The following is a 26402-nucleotide window of genomic DNA, read 5'->3' on the forward strand; positions in this document are numbered from 1 at the left end:
GGTGCTTAAATACCTATGTAAATCTGGCCCTAAATGAATACTATAGCAGTAAGCCTGAACAAAATAACCTAATAAGAACTATCAAACATCTCCAGTAAAAAGGCAGGCAAATTTTCCAAACTCCACCCAGAACTGAATACAGCTTTTTTCTATATACCTTGAAAACTTAATATATAATTAAAAACAGAACCTCATTTGTGCCTCTCTATTAGCTATTGAAATTAAACTCCATTATTTGAAATCTATGACAACTATTTTTCCTTTCTGACATTCTCCATGGCTTATACCTCAACTTGGGGGAACAAACTTTAGCTCTGCTTTTGATTTGGCAAAGATTCATTTTCATTGGGCCAAAATGGTTAGGGCAGTGAACAGTTTAGGTTATCAGAAACAGTTATCAGTTGTATGCTGCGAGAAACACAACATGGTCACCAAAATAATGTATTCATGTTATACCCAGTCTCTCTTACACCCAGAAAGCAGAAGTGAAGCTGGAAGGGACAACTATTTTTGCTATACTGATTTGATTTGGTATCTCATCCTAAAACATATGCAGGGTCCTTAGGGCTCAGGTCCATGATCTCTGTCTGTCACTTGTAAAGCCAAGAGTAAAGTGCTAACCCATTTGGATCAATGGATCCCTTAGGGTGAGCACAGCACTAGATAGCCAGTCTTCAACTTTTGTTAAAAGTCCATCTCTTGACATCAGAGACATACCTTGAACCATCCTTTCCAAGAGAAGGTGACTGAAAAGGTCATCAGCTGAATAAGTTCAGAATTTCTGATTCCTGACTGTGATGGCCCTGTTTGTGAAGACTGATGCCAAACAACTCTCCTTACTGGTACTGCTAGATCTATCATCTGCTTTTGACATGAGTAATCATAATATTCTGCTAGCCCAACTGCAAAGAGTGAGCTGGACAGGATTGTTCTACAGTGGTTCCATTTGTTTCAGTGGTGCTGGGAGAAGATGCATCTGCACTAAGGTCCTCCTCTTTGGTACCTTTTATGGGATGCTTTTGTCACCTGTGTGATTCAGTGTTAAACCATTCAGAGAAGTGATTCAATGGTATGGTCTTCAGAACACTGTAAATCCCCTATTGACATCATCATATCTCCTGATCACCTCAGCAGTTCCACTATCCTAACTGTGATGTCAGAAGGGATGCAACATTAATTCAGATAAATGGATGTACTGTTTGTGGGAAAGGGAAAACATTTAGGGGTGATTCCACGTGCAGTGGCTTTTGTTCTAATACTTCACCTATGAGACATGTCTCCTATTTCACTTGGTTCTGTATTACCACTGATCTGTGGACTGTTTTATCGTCACACTTCTCCACTGACACTGCAATGACAACGCCACTTTCATCACATTGGCCAGACATGGCTTGGTGTTCAGCACCATCTGCTAAGTGTTGATCATTCCCAGAGTCCTGCTGATGTCAATGGAGGGGTGAAGGGGGAACCATGCAATCCTGTAGAACCTGTACACTGAATGCAACATTGGTGGTCATATCTTTCATAGTATTTCACTATGTGAATGGTAATAATTCTACTCCCCACATACTGGGTTTGCAGGAGGGTACGTCTACACTACAGGATTATTCCGATTTTACATAAACCGGTTTTATAAAACAGATTGTATAAAGTCAAGTGCACGCGGCCACACTAAGCACATTAATTCGACGGTGTGCGTCCATGGTCTGAGGCTAGCGTCGATTTCTGGAGCGTTGCATTGTGGGTAGCTATCCCGTAGCTATCCCATAGTTCCCGCAGTCTCCCCTGCCCCTTGGAATTCTGGGTTGAGAGCCCAGTGCCTGATGGGGCAAAAATCATTGTCGCGGGTGGTTCTGGGTACAGCCTCACCCCTCCCTTCGTAAAAGCAGCAGACAACCATTTCGCGCCTTTTTTCCTGGGTGAACTGTGCAGACGCCATAGCACAGCAAGCATGGACCCTGCTCAGATCAATACCGCAATAGTGGACGTTGCAAACACCTCGCGCATTTTTGTGCAGTCTATGCTGAACCGGGAGGTGGTGACGGCTACGGCAGCGAGGCAACGAGAGTAATGAGGACATGGATACAGAATTATCTCAAACCGCGGGCCCCTGCACTTTGGAGATCCTGCTGGTAATGGGGCAGGTTCTAGCCATTGAACGCCGATTTTGGGCCCGGGGAACAAGCACAGACTGGTGGGACCGCATAGTTTTGCAGGTGTGGGACGATTCCCAGTGGCTGTGAAACTTTCGCATGCGTAAGGGCACTTTCATGGAACTTTGTGACTTGCTTTCCCCTGCCCTGAAACGCCATAATACCAAGATGAGAGCAGCTTCACAGTGGAGAAGAGAGTGGCAATAGCCCTCTGGAAGCTTGCAACGCCAGACAGATACCGATCAGTCGGGAATCAATTTGGAGTGGGAAAATCTACTGTGGGGGCTGCTGTGACGCAAGTAGCCAAAGCAATCATTAAGCTGCTGCTACGAAAGGCTGTGACTCTGAGAAACGTGCAGGTCATAGTGGATGGCTTTGCTGCAATGGGATTCCCTAACTGTCGGGGGACGATAGATGGAACCCATATCCCTATCTTGGCACCGGAGCACCAGGGCACCTAGTACATAAACCGCAAGGGGTACTTTTCAATGGTGCTGCAAGCATTGGTGGATCACAAGGGACGTTTCACCAACATCCATGTGGGATGGCCAGGAAGGGTTCATGATGCTCGCGTCTTCAGGAAAACTACTCTGTTTAAACTGCTGCAGCAAGGGAATTACTTCCCAGACCAGAAAATAAGAGTTTGAAATGCCTATAGTTATCCTGGGGGACTCAGCCTACCCCTTGATGCCATGGCTCATGAAGCCATACACAGACAGCCTGGACAGTGGTCAGGAGCTGTTCAATTACAGATTGAGCAAGTGCAGGATGGTAGTAGACTGTGCATTTGGCCATTTAAAGGCAAGCTGGCGCATATTACTGACTTGCTCAGACCTCAGCCAGACCAATGTCCCCTTTGTTATTGCTGCTTGCTGTGTGCGCCACAATCTCTGTGAGAGTAAGGGGGAGACTTTCATGGTGGGGTGGGAGGCTGAGGCAAATCACCTGGCCGCTGATTATGCGCAACCAGACACCAGGGCGATTAGAAGAGCACACCAGGAAGCGGTGCGCATCAGAGAAGCTTTGAAAACAAGTTTCATCATGGGCCAGGGTACAATGTGACTGCTGTGTTTGTTTCCCCTTCATGAATGCCCCCGCTTTATTGACTCCTTTCCTGTAAGCAATCCACCCTCCCCCTTCGATTACAGCTTGCTTAAGGAAATAAAGTCTCTATCATTTAAAAATCATGTATTCATTATTAAAAAGTAATTATAAAAAGAGGCAGAGAACTGACAAGGTATCCCGGGTGTGGTTTGGGAGGAGCATAAGAGGGAAGGAAAAGGCCATTAAATACATTTCAATGTAATGACAGCCTTTTGGTTGGACTGTCCACTGGGGTGGAGTGGGCGGGTGCACAAAGCCTTCCCCCACGTGTTCTTACACGTCTGGGTGAGGAAGATATGGAACACGGTGAGTGGTGAGGGTGGTTACACAGGGGCTGCAGCAGCACTCTATGACCCCGCTGCTCTTCCTGAAGATCCACCAGATGTCGGAGGATATCAGTTTGATCACGCAGCAGCTCCAGCGTTGCATCCCGCCACCACTGGTCTTCCTGCCAACACCTCTGATCTTCCTGCTGCCACCTCTCATCTCGAGTCTCTCTCCTATCCTCACGTTCTTCCCTCTTATCCTCACGTTGGTCCCTCCTGTCCTCACGTTCACTGGCGTCTTTCCTGTACTTTGCTACCATGTCCTTCCAGTCATTCAGATGAGCTCTTTCATTGCGGGTTACTTCCATGATTTCTGAGAACATTTCATCTCGCGTCTTCTTCTTCCTCCGCCTTATCTGAGAGAGCCTTCGGGATGGAGTAGGGAGGCTTGAAAAATGTGCAGCTGCATGAGGGAGGGAAAAAAGGAGAGAAGTATTTAAAAAGATACATTTTACAGAACAATGGTTAAACTCTTTCACAGTGAACAACACTATTCACCTTACATAGCACATGTGATTTCACTACAAGGTCGCATTTTGCATCTTAATATTGAGTGCCTGCGGCTCTGGTGTTACAGATCTCACAGACGCAGGTCCGGGCATCACAATTCAGCTTGCATGCGGGCCATGGTAAGCAACTGTCTTTCGACTACTCCAGCCTTCATATACACAGTGCCCTCTGACGCTTCTTCCCGTTAACATGCAGCAGCAGAAGCCAACCCCGCCATCCAATTCTCTAGGATGATTGCTTTACCCCTCCCCCCACCGCTTGGCTGGTATCATGGAAGATCACTGCTAATCACCCCCCTTTCCGCCCTCCACCGCGTGGCTGGTAGCTGGGACGATTCCTGCTAGCCAAACGCAAAAAAGCTTAGCGCTATCCTTCCTCCCCTTCCCCCGCTTGGCTACATGCAAGGAAGGATTTCTTTTAAGCAACAGCCCAGTAGGAAAATGGCCATCTCTGTCTCCTTAATTAAATTCCTGAATTTCAACCAGGTTACCATGAACGATATCACTCTGCTGAGGATAACAGAGCGAGATAAAGAACGAATATTTCTTGAATGCCAGCAATCACCGGGACCAGCTATGCTTTGTCATGCAATGATACCCGATTACTTGCTACATGGATGGCGTGGTAAAGTGTCCTACCATGGTGGACGGAACAAGGCTGGCTTGCCCAGAAACCTTCTGCAAAGGCTTTTGGAGTACCTCCAGGAGTGCTTCATGGAGATGTCCCTGGAGGATTTCCGCTCCATCCCCAGACATGTTAACAAACTTTTCCAGTAACTTTACTGGCCGCGAATGCATCCCAAGCCCTCATGGCAAATCAATCATTAAAAAACACTTGCTTTTAAACCATGTTTTCTATTTACAAAGGTACACTCACCAGAGGTCGCTTCTATGGCTTCACTGTCTGGGCTAGTGGCTTAGGAGGGCTGGGAGGGTAATTCGGTCTGAGTCACAAAAATCCTGGCTGTTGGGGCTAACAGAGTGCTGTGTGCTCGCTGCAAGGTCGTCCTCCTCTTCCTCCTCCTCCTCCTCCTCCTCCTCATCTTCCCCCTCTGCAGAAACCTCAGCCATGGTTGAGATTACAACCCCCACCTCGGAATCAACGGACAGGGGTGGGGTAGTGGTGGCGCAGCCCCTAAAATTGCATGCAGCTCAGTGTAGAAGCGGCATGTTTTCGGCCCTGACCCGGACCTTCCGTTTGCTGGTTTGGTTTTCTGGTAGGCTTGTCTGAGCTCCTTAACTTTCACTCTGCACTGCACTGAGTCCCTGGTGTGGCCTTTGGCCATCATAGCCTTGGAAATTTTTTCAAATATTTTTTCATTTCGTCTTTTGGAACGGAGTTCTGTTAGCACTGAATCCTCTCCCCATATAGCGATCAGATCCAGCACCTCCCGTGCGGTCCATGCTGGAGCTCTTTTTCAATTCTCAGGAGACTGCATTGCTACCTGTGCTGATGAGCTCTGTGTGGTCACCTGTGCTGATCACAGCTCCACGCTGGCCAAACAAGAAATGAAATTCAAAAGTTCGCGGGGCTTTTCCTGTATACATGACCAGTGCATCCGAGTTCATACTGCTGTCCAGAGCGGTCACAGTGGTGCACTGTGGGATACCGCCCGGAGGCCAATACCGTCTATTTGCGGCCACACTAACCCTAATCCAATATGGTAATACCGATTTTAGCGCTACTTCTCTCGTTGGGGAGGAGTACAGAAATAGATTTAAAGAGCCCTTTATATCGATATAAAGGGCCTCGTAGTGTGGACGGGTACAGCGTTAAATCAGTTTAACGCTGCTAAAATTGGTTTAAACGCGTAGTGTAGACCAGGTCGGAGAAATATATCCAACAGGATATTCTCTTATTTTAAAAAAAATGTTGCCTACTATTTTTGTTATATTAAGCCATATAAATGGACTATTCCTTTCCTTCCAAAGGAGTCTTCTGTAATGCCAGTATATTCATCCAATGGAAATTATATCTACTCTACTCAGGGCTGTCCCTAAGGGAGGAGTGGGGCCTGAGACATAGGTGCTGACCCCAGCTCTGCCCCCACTCCACCCCTTCCCCCAAGGTCCCACTCCGCCTCCTCCCATCCCCTCCCTGCCTAGTTCCATCCCCTCCCCTGAGAGGCTGTGCCCTTGCTCCTCTCCCCTCCTCCCCAGCACCTCCTGATGCTGTGAAACATCTGATCCGCAGCAGGCGGTAGGCACTGAGAGGGAGGGGGAGGCACTGATTGGTGAGGCCCGCTGGTGGGAAGGAGGCGCTGGGGGAAGGAGGAAGTTCTGGTAGAGGAGCTCCTCCTTGTCCCCCCGCCTGCCTGCCGCTCGCCTCCCCGTTCTCCTCCTTCTCACCCTGCTCACCCATCCTCAAAGCATGGGGCCTGGGCGGTCACCCTGATTCTCCGTAGGACAGCTCTGACTCTACTGTTATAGTGTCAATAGAAACTTCATTTGCTGTTATTGACCAAAGGAAATTAAATTTAAAAAGTTACAACAATGTTAAAACTCACCAGACTCTAAAAATTAAGGAAAATCAGAATCAAGGCATAAACTGTCCTTTAACCACCATACTGCTGGCTAACATACCTGGTAAGTGGGGCAAAACATACTGCCTGTGCTGCCCCATGCATCAGGTATGTCACTTTTGAAATACTGACATTCCAGATCATCAGCACTTCAGAGCATGCTGTTGCTGTCTGCAGAGAAGTTGCATGTGAAGGCCAGAAAAAAAAAGATTAACTCACTCTGTTGAACCTATGCATTGTACCAGATGTTGTAAGATACCTACCATATAAGCAAGCACACTGTTCTGAGACCACGGCAATACTTAGGGACAGAGGGATGAGTTAATGATGGAGTGAGAGCCTTCACTCCAAATTTCCTTGTTTCAATCACTTAAACATCAGCAGAACTTTTATTGTAATGTTTCATTTCATGCACAATATACAATTCAGTGAAGCACTATGAATGGCTGTTTCAAAATGCAGTAGACAAACAGGAATGACATCATTTCCTCACTCTATTTTGAGAAGTTTTGTTATATAAAAGTGGACACCAAATTAAGTTGTCTAAAAAATATTATATCGGGAAAAATACATGATAATGAATCTTTATTCTTATACAGGACATGCATTAGAAGCACACTGGATATACTAACAGAACACACACATTTAAATATCTTCCAGAATAACAATCACGAGTAGATTGCAAGGTGTTCAAATATTAATTTCCTCCTAATTTTAATCCCCATCAATTCTTGATGAGAAATAAAATGGCTTTAATGAAAAAACAACAACTCCCACCACTCTGCTAACCTACATGAGAGGTAGCAAAATGTCTAATTATTTTAGCTTGAAAAATCTTACCTCTTACAATAAGGTCAGCTGAAGCTGAGGAGTTGTCAACAATTGTCTGTGCTGTGCACGTGTATCTTCCAGCATGCTGCAGCTGTACATTTTTAATACGCATTTCACCATTGTTCTTTATCTGTTACAAAAATCATATCATTTAGATTAATAATTTTCTTATATATTTGTAATACACACACACACCCACCCACCACCCCTCTATCATTTGATATACAGTGATTGTCACTCATGATTAACAAGTGCTCACTTTCAGGACAGAAAGGAGACGATTACATCTCTAAAGAAATGCTTGATTTATTTCTATTGTAGCAGTGGAAACTATTCAGTATTTCTTGAAAAGTTGTTGCTTTTTAATAGAGCTGAAAATCCAAATGTTCTGAAACTAAAAACTTTTTCAATATTGCACTTTGTGCACATGTACCAGGTGCTTGTACACTACCACATGAAAACAGTGGTTTACAATAGTTTTAGCCTAGAATTTTGCATGCTTCACTTTTAAGTTATTTTCCAATATTACTTAAATTATTGTGGAATTAAGCATAGATACAGAAAAAACCCAGCAGTGGATAACACCACAAACTATATCCATGTCAGAAAAGATCTGCTCCATATATTGGCCCAGATCAGGCCCCAGAAATATACGTATGGATCAGCTGCCTCCATGGCACTATCTTCTGCCTCCCTGGGATGCCAGAATGAGAGGATAAGCCTGTTCTAGACTTAGAGGCTACACTGCCCTCTCAATAGCATCACATTTGGCTAAAGATCTCCAGGCTGTATCACCTTTACATGGAAACCCACCTTCACACAGAAACCCTCCATACTGGGAGCCAGCACCCAGTGGGGGCTCCGCTGACGGACGAGCAGGGGGAGTGGCCGGCCTCATGCACTACATCTTCACCCCGCCACCAGCTTTGCAAACCCACCCCCATAGTCGGCCACTGGACCCCGCAGTCACCACTGGTGGACGAGTGGCTAGCAAGTAGGGATCTGGCCAGCAGCAGGACCCACCAGTACTGATGTTGGGGAGATAGAAAATATGGGACGATTTGCCTGTTTTTAAGAAAAAGTCAGGACACCTACAGGAGGGCTTAAACACAGGACTGTCCCTTTAAAAATGGGACGTCTGGTCACCCTATTGTTTCCTACTAACTTACAACAGAACCTGTATACAGGTAATAGTCATATGGTGTATAAAGCAACACACATCTATGAAGAGTACACAGTGTAAACAATGAGTATACAATGAGTGATTACTGGTAAAAGTATACTACAAATACACAAATGGCATAAAATGTTCAGTAGTTGATATTATTTATCTATATGATTTTATATCTCCGTATTGTTTTTGGTCTCAGAAACAATATTATAGAAGTACATAATACTTGGTATTTTAAGCCCTCAGCACTTCAAACATGTAGTTACTGAACAGGGCAATTATTTATTCGCATCACATGTGTAAGATCAAACAAAATGAATGATAACATTTTGTTTTAAACATTTTTTTTTGTTATGTGCCTCGAGGGGAAAAATTAAATGTATGTACATTCCCTCCTCCCTCATCCTGTATAACTACCTTTGCTCTCTCTGGAGTAGCCTGCAGCTTTCCTCACAATCCCAGACAAATAAGAGGAGTAAACGGACCCACTTGTAATACCTGCCAACAGCTCTCCCTGGCCATCTAGTAAGAGATCTGCTATGACAATCAGGCTCACACACATCCTCTCACAATCTGAAAACCACACATACACTATCTTTGCACTGTGCTGCATAGCCTATCGTCTTCTCAGTGTAACTCCCACTTACTTTAAACTGGAATCAAGCAGGTTTATGGAGAAAAGACTAGAACTAAAATTCCTCCAGATAATGTTCTGGAAGTCTTACTCCTTTGAATCTGTTCATGCAACCATTCAGTCTGTGTGACACAAAGTCAGCCTAGAACAAACTGCCTCTACTTTTTTTTCTGCCTAAAATGAAAGTTGAAAAGGGGGTTTCTGGGTGAATATTTTTTGTCAGAAATTTTGAGCTGATTTTTATGTTTCATATTATTGCACCATAAACTAGCTTTTTTTCACTGAAAAGTGTTAATTTTACATTTGCATGTTAATAGATCATTAAACTGATAGTGTAATATCTCAGCTTATGTAAGGACAGTATAATTATAAGATAGCAAATCCAGATGTTAGCATGGAAAGTTGACTTCTGTCTCCACAGGATAAACATAGCAATTCTAAACAAAATTTAATTCAAAGAGCAAGAGTTATGAATGAAAATGGTATAAATATACTAATCTGCAGTGAGACCTCACAATAACATTTTGTAGGAAGTCAGATTTTTATAAGGTTCGCATAGGTAAGTTATCTGAATGACAGAATGTTTCATGCAACGTTATCTACTAAACACAGCAATGTAGTAACAACCTCTTAAGCAGACTCAGGCCCTGAGAGTCCTTTTCAGCATTAATCTCAGACCACAACTACTATAGCTCTTCTCAACTATCACTGTGGATATGTCTAGACTACCCACCGTATCGGCAGGTAGCGATCGATTTCTCGGGGATTGATATATCGCGTCTCATCTAGACGCGATATATCGATCTCCAAAAGCGCTCCCGTCGACTCTGGAACTCCACCAGTGTGAACGGCGGTAATGGAGTCAACATGGGGAGCTGCGGACGTCGATCCCGCGCTGTGAGGACGACAGGTAAGTCAATCTAAGATACTTTGACTTCAGCTACGTTATTCTCGTATCCCCAGTGTAGACCAGCCCTGTGTTTTGTTATATTTTATATTTACAATCCATAGCCTTCTTCACCACTTGCTTCTGGGAAAGAGTGCAGTACTAGTAGCAGCCAAACTTGCCTACTTCTCTCTTCCTACAGGCTTCTGACTCTCCTGTAGCTCTTCCTTCCTTTCTGCTTATATATAGTCCTAGCCGCTGGGGATACTTCCATCCAATTAGACCTTCAGTTGTATCTCCAGCAGCTAATTGGGCTTCTCTTCCAACTGCCTGTCTTTCAATTAATATAACCTGGTGGGGAGTTGAGTGACAGGGTGCTGAGCTAGCTCCTGAGTCAGGACACCCTGGTACACAAGCATTTCTGACTGTGGCACAAAATCCTACTCTTTTAGTTAGCTTAAGAATTTTATTTCACTATTTCATTGTGGTCTGACTTTTTATTATGAACTAAGTAGTGGATACTGCTCTTTCATGGAATCTACTTCTTTTTCAAAGTTACTATTATTAAATGTATTACTATGTTCAATGGGTGTATTTGACCAAAAAATGTATTTTATTCAGGCAAAACTCCTACTGACTTCAAGAGTAAAACACAACGTATTCTGAAAAATTCTCCAGGACCCTATGATCCATTAATGAGGGTGTAAAATAAATAGAATCCATGCACTCATTTTGTGCATTTAAAAATACATTAAAAGAACTATGAGGTCAAAGTCAAGCGTTCAAAAGTTAGGAAAAGACATAATTAAGACTGCCTGTTTAACCTTAATTTACCCCATTTGTGCATATTATAATACACTTTTTAATTCCATGAACACATACTATTTTGTTCACAGTACCTCTGCCTCATTCACTGAACAGGATGGACAAGTACTCACTGAACGAGAAGCTATTCTATATTTTGTTATATCTTGCTTGTTCAATGTGTGGGCCAAGCCTTATTTGCTGATTATTATTCAAATCCTGCTCTAAAGAAAGAATTATTAATTTTCCTCACTATAGTATCTGAGTACTTCACAACCATGAATGAATTTGTTTTCAAAACACACTTGTCAGGTGAGGTGGTAGTTTTATCCCCATTTTAATGAGGAGAAATTGAAGCACAGAGCAGTGAATATAAAATGTGTTCACTAATTATGGGTAATAATCAAAGGCTAATAACTTTGCCAAATTTGGGACTTGTTTAGATGAACAGCAAAAGGTATATCCCTGCCACAGAGACAACCCCTCTGCGAATTTTCAAGTCTTTGCTCCAAAACATGGAGGTCATAGAGTTTCACAACCTAACAGCTATAAGAATTGTTTTTTAACATGGGCAAAATAAGGTATTTCCCACTTAACCTGGTTCTCAGTAATGACTAAACCATTTTTGCTGAAACTTTCCAAAAATATTCAGCCTGAGGTAGACACTTGGCATTTCAGCTCATATGGTTAAATTTGGCAAAATTATGACCAACTGAAAACAGGCTTTTATAATGGGAAGTATCAGTCAACCTTAACTATATGCATTGTTATCTGCAGCATCTATAGTAATTTCATTTATACATATACATTATATACACACACACAAATATATATACACATTGTGAGTAAAATACTGCTCTTTAACACCAGTCAAAATCCAACAACAGGAGTTGCACCTGCAAAACACTGTAAAACATGGACCTCCCTAAACAGACACAATTATGCACAATATTTTATGTTAAATAATACATGTGCACAACGTTTAAAAATAATTCATTTATTTGCAGATGCTAGTTTGCAAATGTATCCTGTAGCTTATTTAGAAAAGGATTAATGAAGTAAATCACAGCATTACACGTTAGTCTTTAAAATATTTTCATAAAAACCCTAATCATCCTTTCAAAATATATCTAAAGTTCTTTCATGCAAGGTAAAATGTTACAAAAGATTAACAGCTGGATTGATATCACACCACATTGGAATGATTAACATTTAACTCTCCTAACTCACTCCAGATTGTTCAGAAACTGCATTTTCCTATGGAAAACAAACACTGAAATAGCTCCTTGCAATCATGAAACTTCACAGTCAGAAGCATAGTGGCAGCATTCAAAATAAAAAAAAAATATGTAAAAACCAATTTTGGTAGAATTACATTTAGAGGTAATGGTTATTTGTCGTTTTTTTCTCATCAAAATGTTAGGGAAAGGTATAAACCTTCAATGCAACCAAAAATTGTTTGGGATTTCATATGGTTCTGAAGTTATAAATGCTTAAGCAGTTAACACCACAGTGGATGGTAATGGACACTTACAAGGCCTAGGTTTATGTCTCTTGACTGAAAACAAAAAATAAAATGTAAACATTTTGTAAATACTCTGAAACAAGAACATCAACTGAGAACAGCCATACGTGGAGATCAAAATGACAAAGAAGAAATTTATAGCAATTTGGAAAGAAGAAGTGTAAGAGGAGTTGGGATAGAATACAGGTATACAAAAGAAAAGTAGAGAGGTCTCTTATCGGGAAACTCCAGTGATAAAAGAACAAACAAGCCAGTGAATTAAACTAACATGCAGCAAAAATTTAAAAATAACTTTTTGGGGGTGAAAAACATAGGAACTCTCTCTTTAAGGACGCTACTGAAGTAATCAATTAATTGGGTATAAAGGAGGATTACACACATATGGAAAAGAATAGCACATGAAGTTAGTTCTATACTTCACTGGCATCTAGTGTGAAGAAGAAACTCCAGTTCACAATGTAGTAAATTCGTGTGCCATGTGCAGTATTGATTCTCCTCTGAAGCATCGGCATTGGCCATAGTCAAGTAGCCTAGATGGACTATTGGTACGTTCCAGTATATTAATTCTTGTTTTCCTACAATCCATACTCTAAATCTAATTAGCACCATCATTGCTTTTAATTGTTATTAAATTAACACCTATAAGCACTTTTCCATTCACTAACATTACAGGCCTGATTATCCCTTTTGCCAGTGTGGGTGGAGGATAGACATGCCAGGTGAATCTGGATTGACGCCAGTTTTGTAACATATGTTCCCTTTTCCCATGGCAGCTCCTCCATGAGTGCTTCATGGTGATCACTCCACAGGCTCTCCAGAGTAGTGTTTCCCCACAGTATATGAGTATTACATAAATTAACACTGACTGGTTCCAGACATCAACTCCTCTTTCCTTGTCATGCCTGACCTGTGCTGCCCAAGGGGGTGAATGGACAAATACCATTGTTCTATGGAAGTGAGAGAGGACAACTGCCCCACCCTCCCGATGAAACAATGGAGGAAACTCTTGGCATTATCAGTTCCCTACATTAAAAATAAACTTACAAACAACAAAACCCGTCCAGAAAACCTCAAGGCTGAGCCTAAACTTTATTCGCTTTTAACATATCCTGGGAGGAATCATGTAGACCATGAATCTCTGAGCATCACCTGTTTTGCAAATACACATAAGCAAAACTTGTTCCAAACCACACAGCTTTGGTCTTAATTGCATAGCTCAGAATTCACATGATCTAATCATATTGCTCCTTCCATTCAATATATTTAATTTTTTTCCTAATTGTATACATTAATTCGAATACATTTAAGTTTATAATTATATCATTAAACATTTTACATAATGTTTTATCTGCTGACCCACAGTAATAACCTTCTGTAAATTTTCCTTATATATTATGGCAAATGGCTCAGTGCTGAAACTCTAAAAAATGTGGAGATAAAAATGTGATCTACCCAGAAAATAAAGAAAATGCATACACTTGATATCTCTCTTTCTCTATGAAGCTCTCCTGAACCAAGCTTTTTGTAGTTGGTGATAAAGCTTTCCATACCTCAACAGGAGCCTAGGTTCTCAGTGGTAAAAGGAAAGCTTACAAAGCAAATAAAGAACATGGACATCAGCAGATTCTATCCACAAATTAGATATGAATGCTTTGTATGTTTTCACTCAAAACCTCAGCTTGGCTGGGTTACAAACTGCCTCCGTCAATACAGAGAGAGCTGAATCACAGACTGGAAATTGTGATAGCACTACTCAGGGATGTTCCAAAGTGTATATGCGGTTCACCACCCAAATATTTGCCAACTTTAAAGCAAAAGACTTTCATCATATGAGCCCTGTACTTATGCTTTTAGACTATAAAAGCATGCCAAAGGCAAAAAATATCTCTGTGTGATGTACACTCTTTCTGAGACGTGATGCTCTCTAAAGACCTTTCCCACTTTGTTAACCTTTTGACTGCTGTCAGTGTGCCCAAAGGTGAATGCAAATCCTTCACAGTACCTCTGGTCATCTGACCGAAGAAAGGATTCATCCCTGAAGGAACATCAGATCACAAGAAAATACTTCATCCCAGGATGCAGCTGACTTGATGTTTGGCACTAACAAAGCTAATTTGGAGGAACTATAAAAATCCAGTGAGTATAGTAAATCAGAAGCAGTGGGCAAAGTTTTCAAATTTGGGTCCCCAAAATTAGGTATGCGAGTTTCAGAGGTTCTGAAGAGGTACCCTGAATATACAACAGATAACAGGTAATTCAGAAAAGAGGAGTCAGTTTAGCCAGGCCTTGCTGTCTCCTCTCTTTGCAAAAGCCTAAAAGATCATCTTAACATCTATAAATCTTTTCATTGTGGACAAAAATATTAAAGGAAAATGAGTTTCCCTGAATTCCCTTGTCCCAGCAAAGGGTGACGAGAAATGGCAAAAGATAGCCATTTGCACTATAATAAATACAAACAGCACATACTTCAACAGTTGTGGCTACTTGTCCTGATAGTGTAAGCTGTGATTACAGTCACTTTTCTGATTCCTTGTTCTCAAAAGACACAGGGACAAAATCTACTGAGATTTACACCAGTGCAATCTCATTGTCTGGGTCTCATTAGCAGAAGAATTTGGTTCATTCTGGTTTGTAAGACATATCTGGCATGCGAGTTAGGGGTATCTAAAAATCAGCAGTCTAATGATAGGGCTCACACGGAAGGACCTCATCCTTCAAAGGCCCTATATTTATACGAGAAGGAAGTATGGTGCTAATTCTACCCTTGATATGTGGACTAGGAAATATTTCCAACAAATATATTATTCTTCCCCCTTCATACATTCCACTACTTCTGGTGCCAGAAGACATCTGGGAAGCTATGCTTGTACTGGTATCACTGTGATAAGGTGTCCTGTTACTTCATTTTCAAGAAAGAAAATAGGTCAGAAGCTGAATATGCTTTTACGAAAGGCTCATGTTCCTAGTAACCTGTGGGTGGAGGATATAAACTAAACTGCTAACTAGATTTCTGAGTGGAGTTAAGGACATATGCCTTTCTGAGCTCAGGCTTGCCAAAACAGGCATGACACATGGATTCTTGTAGTCCTCAAAATCTCACAAACACATTGATTACAAAGGTACAGTGAGCTGTTTTTTCAGGAAATTGTTTTCTCCCCAGAGCAGCAGTTGGCATGTTTCTAACTTCCACTGAATCGACAAAGTTTTATTGTTTTGGAAACAGCATTGCAGATTAATGTGTTTCTTCGGTGTCTCCCGTCTTAGCTAACTGCTTGTTTATCCCACCCTCAGCACCGTATCTACTGCTTTCCTTCTCCTGCTTGCTCTTAACCATTGACTCAATTCCTCTCAACCCATGCCTGCCCCCCTATTGTCATGTTCTTTAAAAATTCCAGGTTTTCCCCAAAATTTGACCCAGCCTGGGCAGAAACAAATGACTCCAAACTCCCTGTATGTGGGGGGGGGGAAGAGAGAGGGCTGATGCCAAAAGTTTATTGGAAATCACCTTTAGAGAGTCTCAGAACTCCTTTAGAGACAGGGATGTAGATCATCTGATCTGCCTGACCATGCCTTAATCAGCCACTGTCTGCTCCCTTAAACTATTTAACAGCTTTCTTCTGCCAACAGCTCAATATTGCTCTGAACATGCTTGCTGTGCCTCTGGTTCTCATTCTCATCCCAATCCACGCATCCCCCGCTTCGTAAACTAGCTTCTCTGTATACATTTTCCATTCCCTTTATTTTAAAACTCTCCTCCACAAACTTCCAATGTTTTTGCTCAGTGCAAACCTTGGACATACTTCAGCAGAGCAGTCTAATGCACCCTGCTGTCCTCTGCAAAGTGGTATACAGAGAATGTAATTAAAAACTTTAAATTCAAAATACTTTCCCCCCATCTTTTTTGGTGCAATGCAGTTTGTTATCTGCATAAGCAGACAATTATAAAATAACACTGGGTCTCTACTTAATGCAATGTTATATGAGAAATGGATAGCTGCACAAAACAACATTGTCTACCATGTCCTCCCAAGGAGCCACTGCTGTCTGCAAATCATAATCTAAATTACAAAAATGAGCAGATACCATACAATTCTCATCTAATAACAATTTTACAGTCCAAGTTACACTGCGTGGTTTACAAAGAAATCTGTAACAACAAATTTCACTTTTTCTCATATGCTGGCTCCATCTGTCCATGACCTACTTCTTACTCTTTGTGTTTAGTATTTAGCAACTAATGACTGATAAGACTGGGACTGGACTGGGGCTCAAGAAACTTGGGTTCTATTCCTTGCTCTTCCTGTTATGACCCTAAGCAAGTCACTTCACCACTCTGTGCCTCCATATCTCAATCTGTATAATGGCATAATACCTCCTCTGTAAAGTGCTTTGAGAATTATGGATGAAAAGCATTATATAAGAGTTAGGTATTATTATCATCATTATTCTACGAAGCAGGTACATCACAGCCAACAACAATGCAGGCTTCCTCATACTACTCTGCCAATGTGATTTCCTCCTAAAGGGACCAGTTCCAGTTCATTTAGTTCTTGACCTGTCAGCTGAGCTTGCCAGGAGAGAAGTGCCAATGGCTACAGTAGTTTTTTGTGATGTGGATATTTACTAGAAACTTGAGAACTGAAACAACCAACTAATTTCACATAGGCCAGTAGGCATTTTTTTTCTTGTTGCATATTACCTCTTTCCTCCTAGTACAATTTAGCCCTTACATCACATATATGTAGCACGCCTAACGACTCAGGTGGGATTGTCACATATAGCTCTTAGGAGCATACATTCTACCTTTGTCCACCTTGAAGAAGACTTAGCAGGAGAAATAAGAAGAGACACAGAGGACAGATACAGAAGAAGGGGATAGCATTACATAGCTATTAGGTACTCCGTATATGCCCTAGAAGACTGAAAACCTTTATGTGCTTTCAGATTGTGGAGAGGGCTTGGGTGAATTAATTAATATTTGTATGAAAAAATGTTTTTGAGAAAACAGCAAAGTACAGATGCCCCTGACTTACGCAATCGTTCCGTTCTGGAAAGCCTTGTGTAACTCGAATTTTGTGTAAGTCGGAAACGTATACCCATACGTTACGCAAATATTTCTGCAACTTGAAAATCCTATTTCTGGTTTATGGAACTTTTACCGTAAGTGCGAATTTGCGTAAGTTGGGTCTTGCGTAACTCAGGGAGTGTCTGTAAAGATAATTGATGTGAAAGATGATCAAATATACCACGTCTGAAAAACCTGGGCTGGAATTCCCTAGCAGGCAGGGGAATTCCTCTGCAAAGTTTCAATTCCAATTCTATAATAGAAGATCTATGCTTGGGCATTTGAGATATGGGGGTGGATTGAGTTAGTTGAAGAAATTAGTTAAAAATAAAATTCTATACAACTCTTTGCATAAGCTAAGGTGCACAGAGGCTGATATATGAAGGAGGAATAAATTGCAATTGCTGGCAAGGTAATTAGCTGGCAGATGTTAAGAAAGGATAGACAGAATGATTTGCCAGCCTTTCAGGATAAACTGGAGACAAGATGGATCAAATCAGGAACTTTATACCTTTAAGGTGGCCCTACCCCTGGAGGGACTGAGATTAGAGCCACTATATTCGATTACAGGCAATATCTGCCACAAGGACCAGACAAGCTGCCTGAGGAAAGAAGGGCTAAAAATCACTCACACACCAATACTGCTCACTGAGATATAACTTTACCACATGAACGGAAAAGTCCTGCAACATACTTTCAACGTGGGCTCATAATACTCAATAAGCATTATTAAACATGAAAAATGTTTAAAAACACTATTAACATCACCTCTATTTAGTCCAATTAGTGGCTGCCATCTTTGAAACTTTCCTTCTGAGAATGGGAATACAATGCCTCTTTTGAAGCTTCCAATTCTTATGCATTTAAGTAGTTAAAAAAAAAAGAAAAAAAAGATGACAACGGAGGTCCCAAAGCGGCTATAGGCATACTATCTCAGAAGAAGCCATTATAAATGACAGCCATATGTTCTTCTGATGAGACCACTTACAAGGATACATTTCTTCTTCAAAAACTTTAAACCAAGCAGCAGCAAATTCTCTATACACCTCTGATGAACCCAATTTAGCAGCCTCCATATTGAAATACTTCACTGACAATTGTGAGAATCCTTCCGACACAGAGCTTTCACAGGAAGTGATCACAAAGCATTACACAGCTTGCAAGTTGTCAAAACTCAAATGTAGGGGACTGCCCTTCAAAGTGTGTAGCCAGTGGCCAATAATTGATTTCCCTGCCGAACTCAGGGCAGTTCTCCAAATTAACAGGTTGGCTGGTGGATGCAAAATGACCAGCAGCCAAGCTGTGGTGTGTGCACCTGGTGAATTTTAGATTTTTAATACAAATAATAATTTTCTTGGGCTCAAAACCACCATGATAAACCCACCTTTTGGATACAGTAATACTACAAACAGTGGTGGGAGAACCTCCAAAGTTCAGCGTTCAGCTAAGTACCCACATGTTGAGACCTTATCTAAAGTAGTCGAGACCCCATGCAACACTTTGAGCCTCTGTTCTAATTCCCACACAACCTTCATCCCAAACAGAATTCCCATGTCCTCAAGCTGTCTTCTTGAAAGGAGGCCCCAGAGTCCGCTAGCTTCTTCTGCTGTGTTCAGTGGGCAGGTGGCAAACCCATCTCACCTCTTTCATAAATTACATCAATGCTTATTTCTTATACACACTTTTCATCAGTAGATCTTAAAGTGCTTCACAATCTTGAACGTATTTATCCTCACAACACCTTTGTGAAGTAGAGAAGCATTACTATCCCCACTTTACAGATGTGGAACTGAGGCACAGAGAGGGTAAGTGACTTTCCCAAGGTCACAGAGGAAGTACATGGCACAGCAGGGAATTGAACCCAGGTATGGTATCCCATGTTCTACACTAGCCACCAGACCATCCGTCCTGCCCATGTGGTCCATAATTCCAGGGGATATACATATCTGATCTCTCTCTCTCTTACTAGGTACTCTATATCCTTTCCCTAATGCATTTGCTCTCCTCTTGTCCCCAAGGTCCCAGGGGAAGGCCGACGCACAACACCACTCCTGCTCACACTCACCTACTCTGCTAAGCAGGTAGGAGGTGTTTGCTGAGTGCCCCCCCTCCCCTCTTCTACCTGCTTCACCTCTGCTTTGCATTCAAAGCCAGAGGAATCACAAAAAGAGTAACTGAGGCAGGGAGAGGGGGGCAGTCACTAGCTAGGCTTCCACTAATAAAAGCAACCCCTAGTGGCAGGAGTCCAGAGTTGACTTAAAAAAACAAGACAGCAAATGCCCCAGCCCCTGGGGCTCTGCATACTTGTGATGACTGCGGACATTCTCAGCCAAATGGGACTGTTGACAGACAAGGTATAAAAGACACAATGAAGACCACAAATGTATGTGGGATTTGTTTCTATAGCCTCAGTTTCCAGATTCAGCATTTCTTACTTTAAAAGTACGAAATCACCAAGATGTTGAGGTAATGAAATACACCTTACAGATACTGTCTGGGATTTACAAAGAGTGAATGGGAACTGAGCCCCTTAGTCTCCTTTGGAAATCCCAGTGTTAATGTTAGATATGTGCAGGGCAGGAAAGAGACCATATGCCCGCAACAATCCAATTTTCTAAGTTTATCTCAGCCTCCACTTTCTATGTCATTATGTCTTTCAGTCCCCTCTCTCTTAAAAATGGCTCAAAACTCTTTAGAGCATTTAAATCCAAACATATATTCCATATTATAACTCTTCTGAATAAAGCTGATCTGCCAGATTATCTCATCAAGTTTATGAATTTATCTGTAGCAATCTAGTTTAGGTTTTATTAAAGAAAAACAGAGGTGAGAAAAATATCAGATCTACTGTCATCTAAGGCCTTGTATACACATTTCCAATTTTGTCCACTGAAGTCAGGTTTCATCAACAAAACAGTGTAGACACTTCCATGCTCCTCCTTCTAACAAAACTCTCCAACTTTGCTGACAAAATAAAACCACCTCCACGAGAGGCAGAGAGCTTTTTGTGCAAAGTTATATTGACAAAGTGTCAGCGTAGACCCCACGCTTGGTTATGTCACTGTAAATGGCCTCCAGGACATGTCCCACAATGCCCATCCTGACCACTCTGGTCAGCAGTTTGAACTCTGCTGTCCTGCACCCAGGTACTCAGGCCTCTGGCCTGCCCCTTTAAAGGCCCAGGAATTTTTGAAATTCCACTTCCTGTTTGCTTGGCATGGAGAGCTCACATCGCATCTACTCAGGTGACCATGGCAGCTCCACACAGCAAATGCGCTTCTGCTTGGAACATACATGAGCTGTTGGATCTGCTGGGTCTGTGGGGAGAGGAGGCTGTGCAGTCCCACCTCTGCTCTAGCCACAGGAACGTCAATACCTAAGTCGGATTTCTTGTGGCTTGATGAATAAGGGCTATGAATGGGGCATGCAGCAGTGCCATGCGAAGATAAAGGAGCTGAAGCAGGTGTACTAGAAGACAAGGGAGGCAAACAGTTGCTCTGCTGCTGCGCCAAAGACCTCCTGCTTCTATAAGAAGCTGGACAGCATCATTGGTGGTTACCCCACATCCACCTCCAAGAGTCCTGTGGATACACAGTGGACTGAAACCCGAGGATAAAGTCGTGGATGAGGAGGTGGAGTTGGAGGACGATGTGACGCACATGGCATGGTCATCCAATGGCGCAGCAACTCAGGACCTCTTTTCCATTCTGAAGGGATCTAGTCAGTCCCAGCAGTCCATCTATGGTGCACATGATGTAGGAGAGGTGAGTGGTCTTTTTGAGTTGGTGCTGCTCGGTTATATGAGGTAGAGTTATCCTTTGCTCTGTATATTCTAGAAGTGGGTGAAGGGATAGAAATGTACAAGACTAGCTGTGTTCGCGTGTGCTCCACATTCCCCAGTGCAGCTAAGTAGTGTGGCAGAACAGTGTGTTAATGCACACAAAGATTTGACAGGAATCCTCCAGAGAGATCTCTAGGAAACTTTCCTGGAGGTACTCGCCAATCCTCTGCCGAAGGTTTCTTGGCAGAGCTGCTTTGTTCCTTCCCCCATTGTAGGAAACTTTCCCGTGTCAATCACCTGTGCCGGGACCAAAGCAGCACAGAGGCAAGCAGCATAGGGCCCAGGTCTAAAACCATACACATGCAGGATATGCACCCTTGCATACCCTCAGGAGTGAGATATTAGCTATGATAACTCTTTCTGTGGAAAATGGTAGCAGAATTTACAACATTGTCCCTAGTTGCCTGCACTGATCCCCCTAAAAAAAGACGACCTAGATCTTTGCCCCATCTTGAATGCCCAATCCCCACACAGGCCGAACTCACCATGTTGAAGGTGTTTGCCAAAATGTGTGCTTTCCATGGGACACTGAGAAAATGATTCATATGTTAAAAGAGGTGAATTTTACTGTAATGATTCGATGCTGTGTGTGAACTAACAATCATGCTTCTGTTTATTGTTTCTTGTGCTTCTGCAGATGTGGCCGTCAGGGGAACCCTCTGCACACTGGAGGAGGGCCTCCACCAGATAAGGAAGCAACCAAGATGGAGCAAAGAGGACATGTTCTGAAAGGTGCTCTAATTCTCAGAGGTCAGAAAAAGAGAACGCAGTCTAAATGTGGACTTTCTTTGAGAACTTATCCAATTCTTACTGCACCAAATAAGATTATGAGGTCCATTTTCTCCTCTATGTATGCATATGTCATAAACAGATAGTTAAAGGTTAATGTCTCTTTTACCTGTAAAGGGTTAACAAACAGGGAACCTGAAACACCTGACTGGATGACCAGTCAGGAAACAAGATACTTTCAAATCTCTGTGGAGGGAAGCCTTTGTTTGTGTTTTTTGGGTTTTGCTTTGTTCTCTCTGGGTCCTGAAAGGGACCAGACGTGTAACCAGGTTTCTTGCCAATCTCTCTGCTACAGTCTCTTATATATTCAGAATAGTGAGTATTAAGTAGAAAAGGCGGATATAGTCTTTTGATTGTTTTCTAGATTTGCAAATGTGTATTTTGCTGGACGGATTTTAATTGGTATTTGTGCTGGGGGGAGACTTCTTTCTAGTGTTTATAAGCTGAAAGACGCTGTAATATTCCATCTTGATTTTACAGAGATTTCTTACTTTTTTCTTTCTTTTATTAAAAGCTTTTCTTTTTAAAAGACCTGAGTAATTTTTTTCTCTTGTTAAGGCTCAAAGGAACTGAGTCTGTACTCACCAGGGAATTGGTGGGAGAAGGGAAGGAGGAGGAGGGGGAGGAAATGTGAATTTCCTCTGTGTTTTAGATTCACAGAGCTTGAATCTGTCTATCTCTCCAGAATAGCCCAGGAAGGGAAAGCCTGGGAGGGGGAAAGAAGGAGGAGAAAAAACCTGATTTCTCTGTGTTGTGATTCAAGGAGTTTGAATCACGGTGATCTCCTAGTGTACCCAGGGCGGGAAAGATCTGGGAGGAAGAAAGAAGGGGGAAGGGAAATGGTTTATTTCCCTTTGTTGTGAGACTCAAGGAATTTGGGTCTTGAGGTCCCCAGGGAAGGTTTTGGGGGGGACCAGAGTGCTCCAAAACACTATATTTTTGGGTGGTGGCAGCCTATCAGATCTAAGCTGGTAATTAAGCTTAGAGGAATTCATGCTGGTACCCCATCTTTTGGACTCTAAGGTTCAGATTGGGGAATTATACCATGAATGTATATTAATATGAACACGTATTCCATACGCATATCACAGGGCAAATATATCCCTTCATTTTCAGTGTGGGTAGCTATTTAAGAATACTTTTGGTAATAAAAACATTTTAATACTTCTCTAGATAGTGGATATTAATTTTTAAAAGTCTAACAAAAGTAAACTCTTCAGTCTTTAAATATACATGATAAAAAACAATTCAGTAAATAAATGTTGAATCATCAGAGGCATTGAGAGACCTTGAAGTGCTAAATCTCCATAGTTAGTTCTCTAGGTATTTGAAAGAATATGATAATGTTGAACTACTCAATCAATAACTAGGCAAACAAACACAAAGTTGAACAATGTTCAGTTTAGGAGAACCCTGAAAATGAACTGTTAATGTAGAAACTATTTGAAAAGAACATGCACTAAAATTTAAATATATATTGTTTCATTTTAGACAGCAATGTCATAATTCGTCATGTGAGATGAAAACAACACTGACAAGTTCTCTTTTGGAAAACGAGCTGTAGCGCTAATGAAATGCAAATTAGTTCTGTCTTCAGCAACTGATGGCACTACTAAAGCTTCCAGCTCAAGACAAAAGATTTATTCAGCTATTAATATAAATTTTATTATTTCATTATGTGTTTATGACAACAATAGTAGCATTATTTCAGCAACTGAAGGATGCTGTTAGGTTTCAGCATTTTGATCTGCATTCTCACCATAACCTAATAGCCCTATTATTTGAATGATCTGTGAAGCTCCTTAAGCTACAGGAAATTGCAGCATATATAACAATTGTAATGTTCATAATGGAATATTTAACTTTTTATGTTTATGAAAAGTTGCATGGCAAAATGTGATTCTACCAGTTCCACCAAGGTTTGGTTAGAAGCTGTTTAAAGCTACAGTTACTACTGAACTGGAAATCTTATACAAGGGTTCCACCTGGTGGCTGAAAAGACGACCTGCAATATGGATCCAGCAAACTTAGGTAAAGAGTGAAAAAACTTTCAGGTACAAGCACGCATAAAAGCAGCATAAAAAGCATGAATGTAACAATAAATGAAGTTAACAAACAGATGAAATATCAGGAATATATATTTCTGTTATAAGTAATTAATTACACTTGGATATAAAATGAAGAAATAAATGGGTGATGGGCATTTCATATATAATATTCTAGGCAGAAAACTGTATGAAACTCCAAGAATTTTTAGAAACACCACAACATTATTCCTGATTATTAATATAACCACAAATCCCAACCCCAAACAATTACTTAAATACAAACCTCAGATCCAATCATTAAGGGATAGACTCATAGACTTTATGGCCAGAAGGGACCATAATGATCATCCAGTCAATCTCCTGCACATTGCACCTCACTCACTTACGCCTGTAATAGACCCATAACCTCTTACTGTGTTACTGAAGTCCTCAAATCATGATTTAAAGACTTCAAGTTATGGAGAATCCACCAATTACACTAGTTTAAAATTGCAAGTGACCCTTACCCCATGCTGCAAAGGAAGGAAAAAAAAGCCCCCAAGGTCTCTGCCAATCTGACCTGGGGAAAATTCCTTCCAAATATGACGATCAGTTAAATCCTGAGCATGTGGCCAAGACCCAGCAGCCAAGACTCAGCCCGGGAAAGAATTCTCTGTAGTAACTCAGAGGCCACCCCATCTAGTGTCCCATCTCTGGTTATTGGAGATATTTGCTGCTGGCAGTTGCAGATCAGCTACATGCCATTGTAGGCAGTCTCATCACACCATCCCCTCCATAAACTTATCAAGTTCAGTCTTGAAGCCTGTTAGGTTTTTGCCCCCACTGCTCCCTTTGGAAGACTGTCCCAGAACTTCACTCCTCTGATGATTAGAAACATTCGTCTAATTTCAATCCTAAACTTGTTGAAGAACAGTTTATACCCATTTGTTCTGTGTTAACATTGACACTTAACTTCAAATAACTCCTCACCCTCCCTGGTATTTTTCCTTCTCATGTATTTATAGAAAGTAATCACATCATCCCTCAGCCTTCTTTTGGTGAGACTCAACAAACGAAGCTCTTGAGTCTCCTCTCATAAGGTAGGTTTTCCACTCCTCTAAAAATGCTAGTAGCCCTTCTCTGAACCTGTTCCAATTTGAATTAATCTTTCTTAGAGAAGGGAGACCAGAATTGCACATTGTATTCCAGACAAGGTGTCACCAATGCCTTGTATAATGGTCCTAACACTTCCCTGTCTCTACTGGAAATAGCTCATCTGATGCATTTTAGGATCGCATTAGCCTTTTTCATAGTCACATCACGTTGGTGGCTCACAGTTATCCTGTGATCAACCAATACACACAGGTCTTCCTCCTCTTAGCTTCCAACTCATAAATCCCCAGTTTATAGAAAAAAATATTGTTGTTAGTCCCTAAATGCATGACCTTGCATTTTGCACTATTACATTTAATCCCATTTCTATTACTCTGGTTTTCAAGGTCATCCAGATCTTGTATGATACTCTGGTCCTCCTCTGTATTGGCAATATCTTCCAACTTTGTGTCATCTGCAAATATTATTAGCACACTCCCACTTTTTGTGCAAAGGTCATTAATAAAAATGTTAAATAAGACTGGTACCATAACCGATCCTGGAAGAACTCCACTAGTAATCTCCCTCCAGCCTGACCGTTCACCTTTCAGTATGACTTTTGAGGTCTCCCCTGTAACCATTTTCTTATCTACCTTACAATTCTCATATTAATCCACATCTCCAATTTAATGAATGATTTCCCATGTGGAACTGTATCAAATGCCTTACTGAAATCCAGGTAGATCAGAGCTACTGCATCTCCTTTGTCTAAAAAAATCAGTTATCTTCTCAAAAAAGGAGATCAGTTTGGTATGGCACAATCTATCTTTTGTAAAACCATGTTGCATTTTATCCTAGTTACTGTTTATCTCTATGTTCTTAACTACTTTCTCCTTCAAAATTTGTTCCAAGTCCTTGCTTACAGTTGAAGTCAAATCAACTGCAGAGGATTGAGCAAATGGTGGAAGGAGGTCAAAGAGTATCTGCAACAAAACTAGTTAAGTTAGTTAAGAGTAAGAAAACTCATATGAAGTAGATGTTTCTGCTCCAGCAGATGGAGTCACAGGGTGGAATCCTTCATTGCTTTGTTCAGTCATTTACATCTTGTGTAGAGCGAGCGCAA

General features: G+C 41.5%; 1 protein-coding gene across 5 annotated transcripts in view; it reads right to left on the reverse strand.

The window, feature by feature from the left end:
* The window catches only part of CNTN1 (contactin 1), a 441096-nt gene that overhangs the window by 87610 nt on the left and 327084 nt on the right, over window positions 1-26402 (reverse strand). For all 5 annotated transcript variants that reach the window (XM_030548963.1, XM_030548961.1, XM_030548962.1 and 2 more), the window contains one exon: window positions 7455-7575. In XM_030548963.1, coding sequence (XP_030404823.1) covers window positions 7455-7575 — 121 coding nt within the window. The remainder of the gene's footprint in view (window positions 1-7454; window positions 7576-26402) is intronic.

Source organism: Gopherus evgoodei, chromosome 1, assembly GCF_007399415.2.
Source record: "Gopherus evgoodei ecotype Sinaloan lineage chromosome 1, rGopEvg1_v1.p, whole genome shotgun sequence".
Taxonomy (NCBI): Eukaryota; Metazoa; Chordata; order Testudines; family Testudinidae; genus Gopherus; species Gopherus evgoodei.